A 17560-nucleotide genomic window follows, 5' to 3' on the forward strand; every position below is an offset into this window, starting at 1 on the left:
ACGCGTCACTTCCGGGCGCGTCCAACACTCCAGGGGGCGGTGTTCCGGTGGCCCACGTGGGGAGGTGGTGCTCCAGCGTCCGGAGCGAGGGCCTCCCAGCCAATTCTTGGCCTATTTTAGGCCAGTAACAGCAGGACTCGCTCTCCAGCTTCCACAGTCATGGAGTCGCCAGGAGAAGCTCCAGGACGCACTGAACGCTCGGATGCCAAGTCTTCCAGCCCGGTACTTGAGCATCCAAGGAACATAAACGCCGGAGTGGGGTAAGAGAAGGCCTCCTTTACTTAATGCTGTTCCCCTTTCTCTTGTACATATGTTAGGCAAGGGATTGTCCTAGGAAAAAGCAAGATAAGGCCCATAACAAGGAATGTGCGATATGCAAAAAGAAACTCGCATCTTCCTATAACAAAAGACTCTGTCAGAAATGTCTAGATAATATTATATCAGAAGAGTCCACAAATTTAGCCACAAGCATTAAAGATATTGTAAAGGAGGAGCTCACTAAAGTCCCTTAGAAAGAGAAGAGATTCTCCGGTCGCCTCTTCTAGCAGGTTGGATTCGGATTCCTCAGCTGAAGGGGACCCCCAGCTAGGCGAAGAAGGGGAGTACAGCGCCTATGATTCCTCAGGTGAGGAGGAGGGAGAGAGATATCTATTCCCAACGGAGGATGTTGACCTACTCCTAAAAACGGTCAGGGCGACTATGAATATAGACGACCCCAAAGAACCACGGTCCATCCAGGACATTATGTTTCAAGGGCTAGGACCTAAAAAGAATAGAACCTTCCCCATCCATAGGAACATATCTAACCTTATTAAAAAGGAATGGAAAACTCATGATAAAAAGACAAGCATTCCCAAGTTTCTCAAAATGAAGTATCCCTTTGAGGAAGACGCATGCAGGGACTGGGATAACATCCCCAGGCTCGACGCTCCAGTAGCCAAGATCTCAAGGAAACACTCCCTTCCTTTTGAAGACCTAGGCTCCTTGTCTGACCCTATGGATAGAAAGGCCGAATTCTACCTTAAGAGAACCTGGGAAGCCTCTACGGGGGGTTTCAAACCAGCCATTGCAGCCACCTGCATGGCCAGATCCCTGAAAGTGTGGCTCGCACAACTGGAGGTACATCTGAAAGACAAGACCCCTCTGGATCAAATCTTAGCCTCCCTCCCAACACTTTCTAAAGCAGCAGACTTCTTGGCAGACGCCTCAGTAGACGCAGTACGCCTTTCCACCAGATCAGCGGCACTGGCGAATTCAGCTAGATGAGCTATCTGGCTAAAGACCTGGAAAGGGGACACCGGATCCAAAGGGAAGCTGTGCGTTATCCCCTGTTCAGGAGATTACCTTTTCGGGCCCCCACTTGATGACATGCTAGAAAAGGCATCAGACAGTAAAAAGGGGTTCCCGGCACAAACAAGGCCAACAAGAGAGTCTTTCGTCCCAGAGGGCCAAGTAACAAAAGAGGGGGGTACGCTAACCCTAGAGCAAAGGAATTTAGACCCTCAAGATTTCCAAGAAAAAACAAGTCCTTTCTTTTCAGGCCCCAGAAGGACCCTAAAAATAGGGACCAACAATGACGCCAAGGGGGCAGTGGGGGGTCGCCTTTCCCTGTTCCTCAAACATTGGCAGAAGATTTCATCGAATCCTTGGATTCTGGGAATCATAAAAACAGGATACATACTAGAGTTCACAACCCTCCCCCAGACAGATTCCTTCCCACAGGGGTCCTAAGGAACCCAGTCCAACAAAAGATCCTAGAAGTAGAAGTTCTGTCACTTATAAAAAAAGAGGTCCTAATACAGGTTCCAGACACAGAGATAGGTCAGGGCTTTTATTCCCCCCTCTTCCTAGTGAACAAACCAGGAGGAAAACACAGGGTCATTATAAACCTAAAAAAACTGAACTGCTATCTGACCTACAAAAAATTCCGCATGGAGAGTATCATGTCAACTATAAACCTCCTCTCCAAAGACTGCGTGATGGCCTCAATGGACCTAGAGGATGCCTACCTAGAGGATGCCTATTATCACGTACCCATATGTCACCGTCATCAAAAGTATCTAAGGGTAGCAGTAACACTCAACGGGTCCGTATGCCACCTACAATACAGAGACCTCCCCTTCGGCATCTCTCAAGCCCCAAGGGTATTTTCCAAACTGATAGCGGAAATGACCTCATACATCAGGATGAACGACATTTTCCTGATTCCATATATAGACGACTTTCTGGTGGTAGCAGAAATGGTTCCAACTCTGACCCTACACATACAGATAGTCCGGGATATACTGACAAGATTAGGATGGAACATAAATTTAAAGAAATCAAATTTAAATCCATCGAAAAGATGTATATTCTTAGGAACCCTGCTGGATTCCTCCAAACAGATGACCTTCCTCCCAGAAGAAAAAATCGGGCCCCTGATGAACAGGATATCAGAGATCTACCTGAACCATACGACAACTTTCAGGGAAGCTATGTCAGTCTTAGGCCTCATGACATCATGCATCCCAGCCGTACTACGGGCTCACTTCAAGTCCAAACCACTGCAGTGGGACATCCTAGACCAATGGGACAGGAGCAGTTTCTCCCTGGACCAACCCTTTCACATCTCTTCCACAGCAAGGCTGTCCCTCAGATGGTGGTTAAACAGGGCAAATCTCACAAGGGGTATTCCATGGAGGTTAACCCCTACTCTCAATATGACCACAGATGTGAGTCCTTGGGGGTGGGGAGCCCATTTCGACTCCTCTTTCCTTCAGGGTCAGTGGGACCAGCAGACCGCTCTCAGATCCTCCAACTTCAGGGAACTAGCAGCAGTTCTTCAGGCCCTGAAGGGATCCATACAGGCAATCTCAGGTCAGCACCTAAACATCTATTCGGACAACACAACTACAGTATCCTATATAAACCGACAAGGGGGTACGAGATCGGCCTCACTGATGGGCCTAGCCACACATATTTTCTCTGACAGAACACCACCTGTTGACTCTATCAGCTGTTCATCTCAGAGGGAAGGACAACCTGGTGGCAGATTTCCTAAGCCGGGAAAGGCTTCACCAATCAGAATGGTGCCTGAACACCACAGTATTTCAGGAGATCATTCTCAGATGGGGAACCCCATCCATAGATCTGTTCGCATCCAAGAGAAACAGAAAAATCCAGAGGTTCTTCTCCCTAAATCCCTCAGATCACCCAACAGCAATAGACGCACTCTCCCAGTGCTGGAGTCTAGAGAGAGGATACGCCTCCCCCCCCCTCCCCTGAACCTACTCCCAAGAGTCTTAAAAAAGATCAGAGAAGACAGGGCCAGCGTGATACTGATAGCCCCCTTCTGGCCAAAGAGACCATGGTTCACGTGGCTAAGAAAAATGTTGTCACACCAAACATGGGTTCTTCCAGACAGGCCAGATCTTCTATATCAGGGCCCAGTATTACACCCAGATATTCAGAAGCTCCACTTGACAGCATGGAAACTGAAAGGATAATCCTTAAACAGAGAGGATTTTCAGAATCCGTCATCGCCACCCTACTAGCTAGTAGGAAACCGATTACCTCAAAGATATATCTGAGGTCATGGAACGCATTCTTAAACTTCGCAGGCAGGGAGGTTAATCCTTTAACCAATCCAGATATTCCCCTAATATTGGATTTTCTCCAGGCGGGACTAAAAAAGAACCTTAGGCCTACTACATTAAAGGTTCAGATTTCGGCTTTAAGTTCCTTTTTCAATTTTAAATTAGCAGAACACCCCTGGATCAAAAGATTCCTAGCGGCCGCCTGCAGACTTAGACCACAGATAAGGTCCCCTGTTCCTCCCTGGGACTTAAACCTCGTTCTCCAGGCTTTGATAAAACCACCCTTTGAACCCATAGACTATTTCCTGGAAGATGCTGACACTCAAAATGACCTTTCTATTAGCCATTACATCAGCCCGTAGAGTGAGCGAGATCCAGGCCCTCTCTGCCTTTCCTCCACATACCCTACTGCTAGACGATAGAGTCATCTTAAAAACCCTACCAGAATTCCTTCTTAAAGTGGTTTCACCCTTTCACCTAAACCAAGGCATTGTCCTTCCCTCCTTTTGTGACTCCCCAAAGAATCAGAGGGAACAACAGTTTAACTGCCTAGACGTAAGAAGATGTCTAGTCCGGCCCTAGGTCCTACCAGGAGGGAAAAACTCCACTAGAGACCCTCTGCACAGGCTCTGACCTGATTAGACATACATTATCCGCTATTTACAGAATTCTCATGGACCCCCCAGATATGCCCAATCCTATATACATGTCAAGATGGGAAGAGGACTTGGGGATATCCTTCTCCCCCGCACAAGGGCAGCGTATATTCCTTATGGCTCAAAAAACCTCCATCTGCTCAAGATACCAAGAGGCAAGCTTCAAACTACTCTCACGTTGGTATAGGACCCCAGTCCGCCTACATAACATCTACCCCACAGTGTCCCCTATGTGCTGGAGATGTGGGCAAGATAGTGGTACCCTCCTCCACACCTTCTGGTCATGTCCTCTCCTTACCCCATTTTGGGAAGGTGTAAAGAGGGTGATAACGGAAGTTACAAATATAAATGTAACTATGGATGCGGCTCTTTTCCTTCTTCATCATTGCGACATTCCAGCGAACAAGTATAAGCGTTCCCTGCTTCACTTTCTAGTGATGGCAGCTCGGCATTGCATCCCACTAAGATGGAAGGATCCATCTCCCCCAACACTATCCCTCTGGGTTTCACAGGTTAACGACATCATGCATATGGAGGATTTGACATCCGTTATCAACGACTCAAGCTCCAGGTTTTGCCAAACTTGGGCCCAATGGATGGTCTTTCAGGACTCGGATTCCTATAAAGACATCATCTGAGATCCGTATCCTTTTAATCGGCCACAATAACACCCTGGTCTGTGGGATGCTGTGGAGGGTCCCCCCCCCCCTCTCCTTCTTCTTTCCGCTCTCCCCTTCTTTCTTCATTCCCTTGTCTGGGAGCTTAGCTCCATCTACACTTTTGTGTTTCGTGTTCCTTTGTCGTTATTCCCTCTTTTTCATTCAGTATGCCATTATATAACAATGCACTGATTGTTTTTTCTGTACATTTGCCTTTGGATTATGTATTCTAAAAGTACATTACCTTGTTGTATGTTCCTTTTATGTTATAAAATGGACCTTATAGGTCAACAAAAATAAAGAATTTAAAAAAAAAGAAGATGTGTAGTCCAGTATCTAAAGGTTACCCAAGATCTGAGATCATCACAAAATTTGTTTATCCAGTTTCAGGGTCACAATATGGGTTCAGCAGCCAACAAAGCTACCATAGCAAGGTGGATCTAGCAGGCCATACGGCTAGCCTACATAAACCAAAAACTCAAACCCCCAGAATTCTTCGGGGCACACTCCACTAGGGCCGTATCCACTTCATGGGCAGAAAGAGCAGATGCATCCCTAGACCAAATATGTAAGGCTGCCACACGGAGTTCTCCTCACACCTTCTTTAAACACTACAGATTACAAGTACATACAGCCTCTGACTTGGCCTTCGGTAGGAAGGTACTACAAGCGGTGGTCCCACCCTAGAAATAATGTTTTCTATTTTACATCTCCAGGGGTGCTGTCATAGGTGAATAGGTAAAAGATCGATTACTTACCGGTAATCTGTTTTTCAAGAACCTATGACAGCACCCCGCTGTTACCCTCCCATGTCTGTAGTACATGACCCTCATACACTGGATCGCTACCCTTAATTTGAGCGTCCCTGTAAATATTGTACATATTAAGGTGTGAGGGACTTTCACAAAAAAAAACACGCATACAAACTAAACGACTTCTCATCCGGAGTTCTTCCTAAAGACAGGGTGTGTGGAGAGGTGTGTCCATTTTATATCCTCAGGTTTCCTGTCCAGCGGATGGGACGTCTCCCCAGGGGTGCTGTCATAGGTTCTTGAAAAACAGATTACCGGTAAGTAATCGATCTTTTCCCTGCGATCACATGTTCGAGACCTGAACCAATCGGGTCCGGATTAGGTCTCCGTGACCAGAGGCAGGGGTTAACAGCGCGATCCGGGTGTCAGCGCTACTCTGAGACACCTGGATCGCGCTTTTAACACCCACCGTGATTTCACGTCGGCGCTGCCCAGAGCCCAGCAAGCGCCGACGTGAATTTACTGTGGGCGGTCAAGAAGCGGTTAAAGAATGGTCCAGTCTTCTATAGACAAAGCTTAAAGGGGTCGTCTGGAGAGCAGCTACAAACAGCGTCTCTTCATCTGGAGGACCCGGCGCATCCATTACAGAGACAACCTGTAGATTTCAATGTGAACTGTGTAATGCTTGATTTCCCCTGCGGCGGCGCTGCAGCAGAATTTACCGCTGGGTTCCCAGGTGATCAGGTCATTGTCGGGAGATCCTTCTAACAAAAAGGAATTGTCCAAATTTATATTGGGATGTTGAATAACTTTTCAAGATCTCTGCTTGCTGTGAATAAAAAATATTTACATTTAGAGGCTGAAAACCCACCCTGACCTAGTGGTGCACGTTACATTGTATTAGTGCAGGTGAGAGATGTCGCAGAGAGATTTGTGCCGTGTTTAGCTCACAGAACATTGTCTACACTTTTAACAAACTCTCAGCCGTGAGAAGTATTTGGTCAGGAAGGGTTTCAAGCCTCTGGATGGTAAACCATGAATGTTCCCATTCTCTGACAGCAAGCAGAGATCATGCAAATTGTTGAGAAAAAATTGAGAACAGATTTATTAGAAAGTTGCAGAACTTTTTATTATACAATTTATATAAGACTTGACACTGGCCCTTTAAATATAATTTGTGCTTTGCGGGGACACTTTCTCGGGTGACTATAGACAGGTGGGTGTCTCACCGGCCGCAGGGTCACATGATGAGCGATACCCGTCCCCGGGATACCTGAGCTCCATATTTTTCCTCATAGAAAAGAGGAAGATCATGTCCAACCAGGCTGATCCTATAAGAAGATGATGGGGGTGATTGTTCACAGAGAACACGTAGACTGGAATGCGGCTTTCCTCCTCCTCCGGGACACATCTTCTATTTTCTGGCCTCGTTTTTAACCATTTCTGCAAAAAATGGCAATTTGTTTTAGTCAAGGATACCCCCAGTGTTGTCATAGTAACGTTAATGTGGAAAGAGCGCGTCCACCATAAAACACAAAACATATATAATCTCCGTTCCCTGTGTTGTCGTATATGGATCCGACGCACAATGGCGGCATCTGGCGGATCCCATTCACTTGCAATATGGTCCGTCGGGTTCCGCCGATGTGTAAGTAGTTTTGACGGGAGAAATAGCACCGCGTGCAGCTCTGTTCTCCTTCCAAATTTGACGTTATCTGCGACGACGAAGCCCCCGAGGCAGCGGTCAATGGCGACCACAATGACTTTCATTACAGAGTTCATAACGCGGCTTCTCACACTCTCCCAATGTCATATACCCTCCAACATTCCCTTTATAATAATTCTTGGTTTTATTGTCAGTCTATACTGTAGTTCTAGCATTCTATTCATTAACTAGAATGCTCAGGATGAACAGCTCATTAGATCTCTCTGTTTCGGGAGGGCTGCATTGCATGGAATTGTGGGAGAACCCATAAAAAAATGAATGCAAATGGTAAGAGGAATCTATTGTAAAACCTAAAACCTTCGTTTATGATCAATGCCAATGTGGCAATCAATGGGGGACAGTGACATTATGGGTTCATTGTCTATATGATGCTTTCTTATAACCCAGAGGAGTAATTCATTAAAATTCCTTTAGCCCAGCATTAAAGGAATTGTCCATTCTAGAAATCCCATTGTCATACCTCCCATTAGTGAATTCTGAGATAATATTGGGGGGTCCTCTCTTCAGGACCCTCATCTCTTGGGCAGGTTGGAGAGCGGTTACATAGAGTCTCTCTCTCTCTCTCTCTGTCCTGTCCTACACAGACATCACATTGATATGAATGGACGCTGTGTAATACTTCATTTCTCCTGTGGTGGCGCTGCAGGCAAACTGAACACTTACTGCCCGGTTTCCCCACAGATCACAGCTGGTCACTGTGGGTCATTTTTTTTTTTTGTCAACGGACCCTTCTAAGAAGTAGGAATTGTCCATAGCGGAGACCCCCCTTGAATGGGATCGGACTGGTGGTGGTTTATCAGAAATTTCCGATTATTAAACGGTCACTAAACGTATTGTCTCATGAAGACCACCCCTTTTTAAGAAGACCGCGGCTTCTCTATCTCCCCCAAGTAAAAGCTACGGCCTGCCACGTATTTCGTCCGCTGTGGTGGATTTATAGTATTACAGGCCGGTCATTCATATGAATAGCCATCCATGTAATGGAGGACAGGCCGGGCCCACCAGAGCCATTCTGGGCCCCCACATTATGGCGTTCATATGCTGTAATAGGCAGGGGCGCAGGTAAAGGCTCATGGGCTCCAGTGCAAAAGTTCCTTATGGGCCCCCAACTTCTCTTCATGGCCAAAGAGACTGCGATCTATAGCACTACGACCCCCTATAGATATGGATAGGATTAAATACAGTGACTTAGAAGACCGTATTACACATGATAGGCTTGGCTACAGGGCCCAGCGGACAGCATCGCACAAAGGCCCTGTATCTAAGCCTATCATGTGCTAGGCTTAGATACAGGGCCTATGTGTGAAACTATCGTGTGCTCGTCTTAGATACAGGGCCCAACAGACAATATCACACATGGGCCTTGTATCTAAGCCTGCAATCCTCCACTGTTGGTCCCTGTGGCGGACGTCATGTCGTTGGGACTACACAGTAGACAGTGTGGTATAGGGGGCTTGTGGGCCCCCTGGCTTAAGGGCCCGGTCGCAACTGTGACCCCCTATAGCTACGACACTGGAGGACATATGACCGGGGTTCTCCTCCTTTAGATAATTCTTTTAAAAAAGTATCAACAAATTGACTTAGTCCGGTACATAACAGAAAATCTTGTACTATCGGGCTTTCTAGATGATCAGATGCCGGAGTAAAGGAATGTTCCTGTACTACTCTCAGGAGGGTACGGTCAGTCTTACCAAAGCTGCTTGGTTTTGACGTGGGTTGGGTTTCACTCGCCGCCATGTTTTCCTCACACGATGCGAAGTCGGGGGTTCCATAATCCTCGTCCATTCCCACCAGCAGCGACATGAAATCCACCACCGTGTCGATCTTCTGGTTGTTCCTGGTGGTTTTCTTGAGCGTGCACAGGACACTGAGGCGGCCGAAGGACTTGAGCTCGGAGATGTTGGCCCGGAGGAACATGATGATGACGTTCAGGTCGTTGATGGGGCAGCCGAGCATCTTGTTGGTGAGGAGGTCGAAGGCCGGGAGCATCTCGTAGACGTTCAGGAATTGCTTGTCCCAGTGGAAGAGTTTGCTGAGATTGTAGAGGATGACGGGCAGCAGGAGAAGGTAAAGCGCCGCATGGACCGCGCTGATCACCTGGAAGACCGTCACAGATACTAATTTACACTTGACGAATTCTGATCTGGCCGGTTCCGACACGAGGAATCCCGCCGCCACCCGACAGGTAAATTCTTCTTGGTGGAAGACGTTGAGATGGAAGAAGCCGAGGTAGAAGCAGGTGAGGAGGATGAGGAGCAGGAGGAGCAGGTTCCTCGCGATGTAGGTGAACGCAATGTAGTGTGACCGCTGCTTGCAGCTCAGATACTTCTCCAGCAGCGGAAACTCGAAGTATCGGACGTGGCGAGCGCTGGAAACAAAAAGGTTCTGATCAGATCCCCGTAATGACAATACATGCAAAGGATTTCACGTGCAACCAGGGTCTGTGGTTTGTCTGAATAGATTCAGGATCTACTGCGGAGTAATTTCATTATATCTGTATAGGGGGAGCATTGTTTTACTGATACAGAGCTCCAAATCCCCTGCTAGCCTTCACACAGCCATAGAGTTACATGACAACATTCTGATTACCTGCAGACACCACTAGGGGGAGCTCACTACATACAGATATATACAGCTCCCATAGAGTTACATGATAATATTCTGCTGCCTGCAGCCACCACTAGGGGGAGCTCACTACATACAGATATATACAGCTCCCATAGAGTTACATAATAACATTCTGCTGCCTGCAGTCACCACTAGGGGGAGATCACTACATACAGATATATACAGCTCCCATAGAGTTACATGATAATATTCTGCTGCCTGCAGCCACCACTAGGGGGAGCTCGCTACATACACATAAATACAGCTCCCATAGAGTTGCATGATAACATTCTGCTGTTTGCAGCCACCACTAGGGGGAGCTCACTACATACAGATATATACAGCTCCCATAGAGTAACATGATAACATTCGCCGTTACGTTGTATCTGAGGCGGAGTACTCACTGCACCTTTTCAGCTCCTCCCAGAACAGCTGCGGGTCGGGGCAGGTCCTGTGGGTCTTCAGTAAATGTTGCACCAGTTTAATGGATCGATTGTAGGATTTGTCGAGCTCGTCGATGATAAAGAGGAGATCTGGGTATAACGCAGACTTCGAAATGTATTTCCACAACGCGACCGGAATATACATCACCACGGCGACAACCATCAACGTGAACGGGAACACCTGGTGAAATCAGAGAATGGAACTGAACGCCATGTATTCAACCTTGTGCCCACCGCACCCTGCAGGCTCCAGCCCTGGCACTACCCGCTTGTCCCGCAGCGGCCAGATGTTACATTCTAGCGAGCAGGAGTCCCAGTCCCACAGGGTTTAGGGTCTAGAGGTTACGTTTTGACCCTATTGACGGCCATTCATCCCTCCAACTGATACATTACATAACGTAAAACTCCTGGGTCCTAATGCAGAATCTGTACCAGGTCCCCCACCCACCATGCGCCATTTATAATACGGAATCTGGGTGCGGCTGCTACCTCTGCATTCCATATAGCTACGCCGATGATTGGCGCATATGGGTATGGTCGCATGACATTATGTAGAGGGGGTCCACACCCCCTTCGGTGACATGTAAGGCCCTATTCACACAGCAGATTTTGCGTGGCGGGTCTGGCCGCAAAATCCGGTGCGGAATTATTTTTGCCGTCAGGAAGATTCCTCCTCCCATTGACTTCAATGGGAGATTCAGACAAAATCCGCCCAGAGATCAAGCAGGAAAAAAATCAGCTAGCGGGAAGAATAAACGTCCGACTCCCATTGTAATGAATGAGAGGCGGAATTTTGCAGACAAAAATTCCGCTGTGTGAACAGGGCCTAAAGGGGTTCCCTTTCCATATTGGTAATAGATCCTATAGGGGAAGGGAGGGGGGTCAGCTCTATTATTCGGCGTGGAGAGCAGCCGGTGCGCCACCTTGTAAAACATGGCGTGATGTATTTGGATGGGTGGGGTTGTAGTTCTACATGGGACAACTCCTGACGTAGTGATCACTGGTGATTGGAGCTGAGTTCTAGCGGGTGATGACACATATAGACATGCCTCCCCCATTCATGGACTCTTACCTTATGGATCCACAGGGCGGTGACCGCCAGTTTCCCGTCGGCGGTGAAGTCGTGGTGCGTCAGCGACTGCCAGCAGTGTTTGTCCACGAACTGCACTTGTTTCTCAGTGTAATTACTCGGAGGGAAGCAGATAATTTGTGACCCTGAAATAGAGGGAGGATCATGTGATAATACCGAGGCCCGGTGACAACTTCAGTCCCGCGACAGACGCAGACATGGGACACAAGCTACGGCCTGACCAACACGGGAAGATGAGGGGAGAGGCATACGCCATTCAGGGTCTGTTATTAGGCTGGGTATCTCTCTTAATGGCCGTCACAATGCCGTCATGTTCTTCCATCCTGTGCATCCATTTTACTGGCAAGATGCCCCCTAGTGGTGATTATTACCTGAAGTTTATCTCTAAAGGAAAACATTGTGAAGAGGATTCTAAAGTAAATAAGAAATCTTCTAAATATCTGACCCTGAATTTTGTGAAGCCTTTAATAATTATTATACTTATTGATAATCTTATATATATTCTTTTACATGGTGATGGGCGCTATCACAACCATGTCAGTGCCCATAGGAATTATCACCCAGCTTTCCGCACACCTAAAATCTATGTGGTTATTCCGTTTCATTTTTCTCCTACTCTGCCAGTGTCAGTCTTCACTGCAGTACTGGCATTCTATTCACCGACCGGGAGCACAAAATGAACAGTCCTGGTGGGACAGATGAGTGGAATTAAGGGAGAACACAGAAATGAAGTGATAATAAATAAGATGAATAGAGGATATAAAGCAAACCCTGTGGATATCATCAGTAACGAAGCTGCAGCTGTGAGGGGGAGGGGATCTTACAACAGAAATTACAACCCATTTGCACACGCACTGTCCTTACCTGTAGAAAGTTCCCGGGCAAAAGTCAACGAGACCAGTAGCAGGGGGAGACCAACAGAGACCAACTTAATGGTACGATCCAGGGGTAACTCCAGGCGGAGGCCTTTCTTATTTGGGGGGACATCCGGCAGTAAAGCATCTGAGAGCATGTACTCCGCCGCCCTGTTTGCTATTGACATGATGTCGGCTAAAATCAGCAAAAATGAAGAAGAGATCCCCCAAAATATTCACTCCGTCCCCCACGAATATCCCAGGGACCCGGTTCAGACTGACGGCGGCCGCTGACGTGCCAGGAGTTTAAATACTGACGAGAAGTTTTCCAAAAATAAATCCTTTTATTCATTAAAATACAAGATGAGCAAAAATAACCCAGAAATGTTCCCGGTTACTGACAGCTTATAATTTACTGACCACGAGGCTGTAAAGCTGCAGCAAATGTGAGGCCCCGGCCGGCGACAATTACAGGGGCGAGATCCCCGCACCCTTCTATATAGAGATCTGAGGGTTTACAGGTCGTGTCATTATCCAGCGCTGCAATAATTCCCATGAACAGACATCGCGAGGCCGATCCCACAAGAGTGACGACCCGGGGGCCACACGTGGCTCTACACTGCTGGGATTGGGGCCGAGGCAGAACCTGCAGCTCCGGGGCCCCAATGCAAAATATATAACGGCCCCTCACCCACCGTGTGCCATTTATAATAGTGGTGTCTTCCTATATGGCAGAGGGGCATTAGAGCCCCCAGGGCCCGGGTAGGACTGCACCCGCTATAGCTACGCCCCTGATCGGGGTATGTGACTACGTTTCCAGTTTCATGTGATCATTATCTAATGAAACGTTCTGCAACTTTCTAATATACTTTGTTTCAAGCCTTACCATTTTCAAGATCTCTGCTTGCTATCAGTGAGTAGAATCATTAACTGAAAACCCATCCCACAAATGAGGGTTTGTTACAATGTATCAGTGCAGGTAAGAGCCATCAGCCTAGAGTCCAGGGCAGGAGAGAGATTTGTGCTGCTGATGTTCAGGGAAATCTAAATAATAGGTCACCATCATAGGGGCTGTCACCGAGCTTTCTAGGAACCCTGAAAGGTAAAATTGTCGCAATATACAGCGATACAACCACTGCTCCTGTACTGACACATGTAAACAGGCAGATGTGCCATTCAGGAGTCTGGGCAAGCTGGGTGACAGTTGTGGGGGCTGCCAGGGTGGTCATACCGGCTGGCACTTTAACTTCTGAAGATTTTTTTATTGTAGAGGGAAATGCTCAGTAGAGATTATTATATGTGTGTATATATATATATACCAGTGAGCAGGGCGGCTCTACAATGTATAACATACTGGAGGAGGGGGAGGGGCACTTGGCACCACGTTGGACCAGCAGCTCGCATTGTGCCAGCGCCACACAGAGGACAGAGAGGGGCAAACAACACAGAAATAGCGCTGCCAGGGAGCGGCTCGGTGTACTCCGGTGTATATAGAAGATCAACACAACTATCCAGAAAAATCCACCTCGTCCAGTAATAATAAAGAGCGTGTCCTATGAAACACTGATAATCCTGTAGTCCGGCACACAACTGCCTAATATTCCTGTAATCCAGCACACAACTGCCTGATAATCCTGTAATCCGGCACACAATTTCTTGATATTCCTGTAATCCCGCACACAACTGCTTGATAATCCTGTAATCCGGCACACAACTGCTTCATAATCCTGTAATCCGGCACCCAACTGCTTGATAATTCTGTAATCCGGCACACAACTGCTTGATAATTCTGTAATCTGGCACACAACTGCTTGATAATTCTGTAATCCAGTTTACAACTTTTTGATATTCCTGTAATCTGGCACACGACTGCCTGATATTCCTGTAATCCGGCACACAGTGGATAATCCAGAGCCGGCTACATGTAGCGATTATAATGGAATCATCTGAATGTAACAATTGTGTAAATGGGACGAAGGACCAGATTGTATCCCGTGTGAAGTCCCCCACCCTTAGTGATGAGCCCCTCTCAGATCGCTGGACGGGGAGTGACGTCATGTGTCATCACAGCTGTAGTCACGTTACAGTGTAGAATGCATTAAAGGACCAGTTCCTTTTAAAAAAAACAACTTTTCCTAAATCGCTAATAAACCTAAAAATAATGAGATTTATGATTTTCTTTCCTTAGATTTTGATCTTTATTTCAGCCGGAGAAGCTGCGGCAGCGGAGAGAGGTTGCTGCACAGTAGTCTGACTGTGTGATCAGGACCGCCCCCTAACAACCGTTACCAGGCAACAAGGGGGCGGTCCAGACCACACAGTCAGACTACTACAGGTGTTTCTAGGTTTAGCCGCTATTTATGAGTCATTTAATGAACTCTCACTTTAAATTACAGTTTGGCGCTACACGGGGTCACGGTCGGGCAGCCGTCTTCCTTTAACTTGACCACAATTTTGGGTCAGACAGACTGAAGCGGACGGGGTGTCCAGGACAAAATATAAAATTACAAGCAACCATTAAACAGCACGGCGGAGCCATAGGAGACGCAGAATGGAGGGCGGCGCAGGATAGAGGGGGAGGGGCTAAGCTCTGCGGGTTACCGTTTTCTATAATGGGATTCCGTTTTTTTAAAGTAAAAAGCTGTTTACCTGCTGCCAGAGGGAACCTGAGAGTCCTACCCCCCTGACAACTCATAGAGAGAAACTGAGAGTCCTGCCCCCCCGAGAACTCATAGAGAGAAACTGAGAGTCCTGCCCCCCGACAACTCATAGAGAGAACCTGAGAGTCCTGCCCCCCCGACAACTCATAGAGAGAAACTGAGAGTCATGCCCCCCGACAACTCATAGAGAGAGCCTGAGAGTCCTGCCCCCCCTGACAAATCATAGAGAGAGCCTGAGAGTCCTACCCCTTCCCCCCGACAACTAGAGAAAGCCTGAGAGTCCTGCCCCCCGACAACTCCTAGAGAGAGCCTGAGAGTCCTGCCCCCTGACAACTCATAGCCTGAGAGTCCTGCCCCCCGACAACTCATAGAGAGAACCTGAGAGTCCTGCCCCCCCCGACAACTCATAGAGAGAAACTGAGAGTCCTGTCCCCCGACAACTCATAGAGAGAGCCTGAGAGTCCTGCCCCTTCCCCCCGACAACTAGAGAAAGCCTGAGAGTCCTGCCCCCCCGACAACTCCTAGAGAGAGCCTGAGAGTCCTGCCCCCTGACAACTCATAGAGAGCCTGAGAGTCCTGCCCCCGCGACAACTCATAGAGAGAGCCTGAGAGTCTTGACCCCCGACAACTCATAGAGAGAGCCTGAGAGTCCTGCCCCCCGATAACTCATAGAGAGAGCATGAGAGTCCTGCCTCCCGACAACTCAGAGAGCCTGAGAGTCCTGCCCCCCCTGACAACTCATAGAGAGAGCCTGAGAGTCCTGCCCCCCAACAACTCATAGAGAGAGCCTGAGAGTCCTGCGCCCCCTGACAACTCATAGAGAGAGCCTGAGAGTGCTGCCCCCCTGACAACTCATACAGAAAGCCTGAAAGACCTGCCCCCCCTGACAACTCCTAGAGAGCCTGAGAGTGCTGCCCCCTTGAAAACTCATACAGAAGGCCTGAAAGACCTGCCCCCCCCCGGCAACTCCTAGATAGTCCCCCCCCCCAACAACTCCTAGAGAGCCTGAGAGTCCTGCCCCCCCAAAAACTCAGAAAGAGCTTGAGAGTCCTGCCTCCCCCCCGTCAACTCATAGAGAGAGCCTGAGAGTCCTGACCCCCGACAACTCATAGAGAGAGCCTGAGAGTACTGCCCCCCTGACAACTCCTAGAGAGCCCGAGAGTGCTGCCCCCCTGACAACTCATACAGAAAGCCTGAAAGACCTGCCCCCCCCCCCGGCAACTCCTAGATAGTCCCCCCCCAGACAACTCCTAGAGAGCCTGGGAGTCCTGCCCCCCCAACAACTCATAAAGAGCCTGAGAGTCCTGCCACCCCCCCGACAACTCATAGAGAGAGCCTGAGAGTCCTGACCCCCGACAACTCATAGGGAGAGCCTGAGAGTGCTGCCCCCCCGACAGCTCATAGAGAGCCTGAGAGTCCTGCCCCCCAACAACTCATAGAGAGAGCCTGAGAGTCCTGCCCCCCGATAACTCATAGAAAGAGCCTGAGAGTCCTGACCCCCGACAACTCATAGAGAGCCTGAGAATCCTGTCCCCCGACAACTCATAGAGAGAGCCTGAGAGTGCTGCCCCACCGACAGCTCATAGAGAGCCTGAGAGTCCTGCCCCCCCAACAACTCATAGAGAGAGCCTGAGAGTCCTGCCCCCCGATAACTCATAGAAAGAGCCTGAGAGTCCTGACCCCTGACAACTCATAGAGAGCCTGAGAATCCTGTCCCCCGACAACTCATAGAGAGAGCCTGAGAGTGCTGCCCCACCGACAGCTCATAGAGAGCCTGAGAGTCCTGCCCCCCCCGACAACTCCTAGAGAGAGCCTGAGAGTCCTGCCCCCTGACAACTCATAGAGAGCCTGAGAGTCCTGCCCCCGCAACAACTCATAGAGAGAGCCTGAGAGTCTTGACCCCCGACAACTCATAGAGAGAGCCTGAGAGTCCTGCCCCCCGATAACTCATAGAGAGAGCATGAGAGTCCTGCCTCCCGACAACTCAGAGAGCCTGAGAGTCCTGCCCCCCCTGACAACTCATAGAGAGAGCCTGAGAGTCCTGCCCCCCAACAACTCATAGAGAGAGCCTGAGAGTCCTGCGCCCCCTGACAACTCATAGAGAGAGCCTGAGAGTGCTGCCCCCCTGACAACTCATACAGAAAGCCTGAAAGACCTGCCCCCCCTGACAACTCCTAGAGAGCCTGAGAGTGCTGCCCCCTTGAAAACTCATACAGAAGGCCTGAAAGACCTGCCCCCCCCGGCAACTCCTAGATAGTCCCCCCCCCCCCCAACAACTCCTAGAGAGCCTGAGAGTCCTGCCCCCCCAAAAACTCAGAAAGAGCTTGAGAGTCCTGCCTCCCCCCCGTCAACTCATAGAGAGAGCCTGAGAGTCCTGACCCCCGACAACTCATAGAGAGAGCCTGAGAGTACTGCCCCCCTGACAACTCCTAGAGAGCCCGAGAGTGCTGCCCCCCTGACAACTCATACAGAAAGCCTGAAAGACCTGCCCCCCCCCCCCGGCAACTCCTAGATAGTCCCCCCCCAGACAACTCCTAG

General features: G+C 48.9%; 1 protein-coding gene across 1 annotated transcript; it reads right to left on the bottom strand.

Moving 5' to 3' along the window:
- Nucleotides 1–6797: 6797 nt before the first annotated feature.
- LOC142661708 (pannexin-3-like) lies at nt 6798–15080 on the bottom strand. Its single transcript, XM_075839179.1, has 5 exons — nt 12373–15080; nt 11491–11633; nt 10385–10599; nt 9060–9736; nt 6798–7085 (listed from the first exon to the last, which is right to left on the bottom strand). The coding sequence occupies exons 1-5, from the start codon at nt 12548–12550 to the stop codon at nt 7057–7059; spliced, it is 1242 nt and encodes a 413-aa protein (XP_075695294.1). The 5' UTR covers nt 12551–15080; the 3' UTR covers nt 6798–7056.
- Between the last annotated feature and the right edge of the window lie 2480 nt (nt 15081–17560).

Source organism: Rhinoderma darwinii, chromosome 10, assembly GCF_050947455.1.
Source record: "Rhinoderma darwinii isolate aRhiDar2 chromosome 10, aRhiDar2.hap1, whole genome shotgun sequence".
Lineage (NCBI taxonomy): Eukaryota > Metazoa > Chordata > Amphibia > Anura > Rhinodermatidae > Rhinoderma > Rhinoderma darwinii.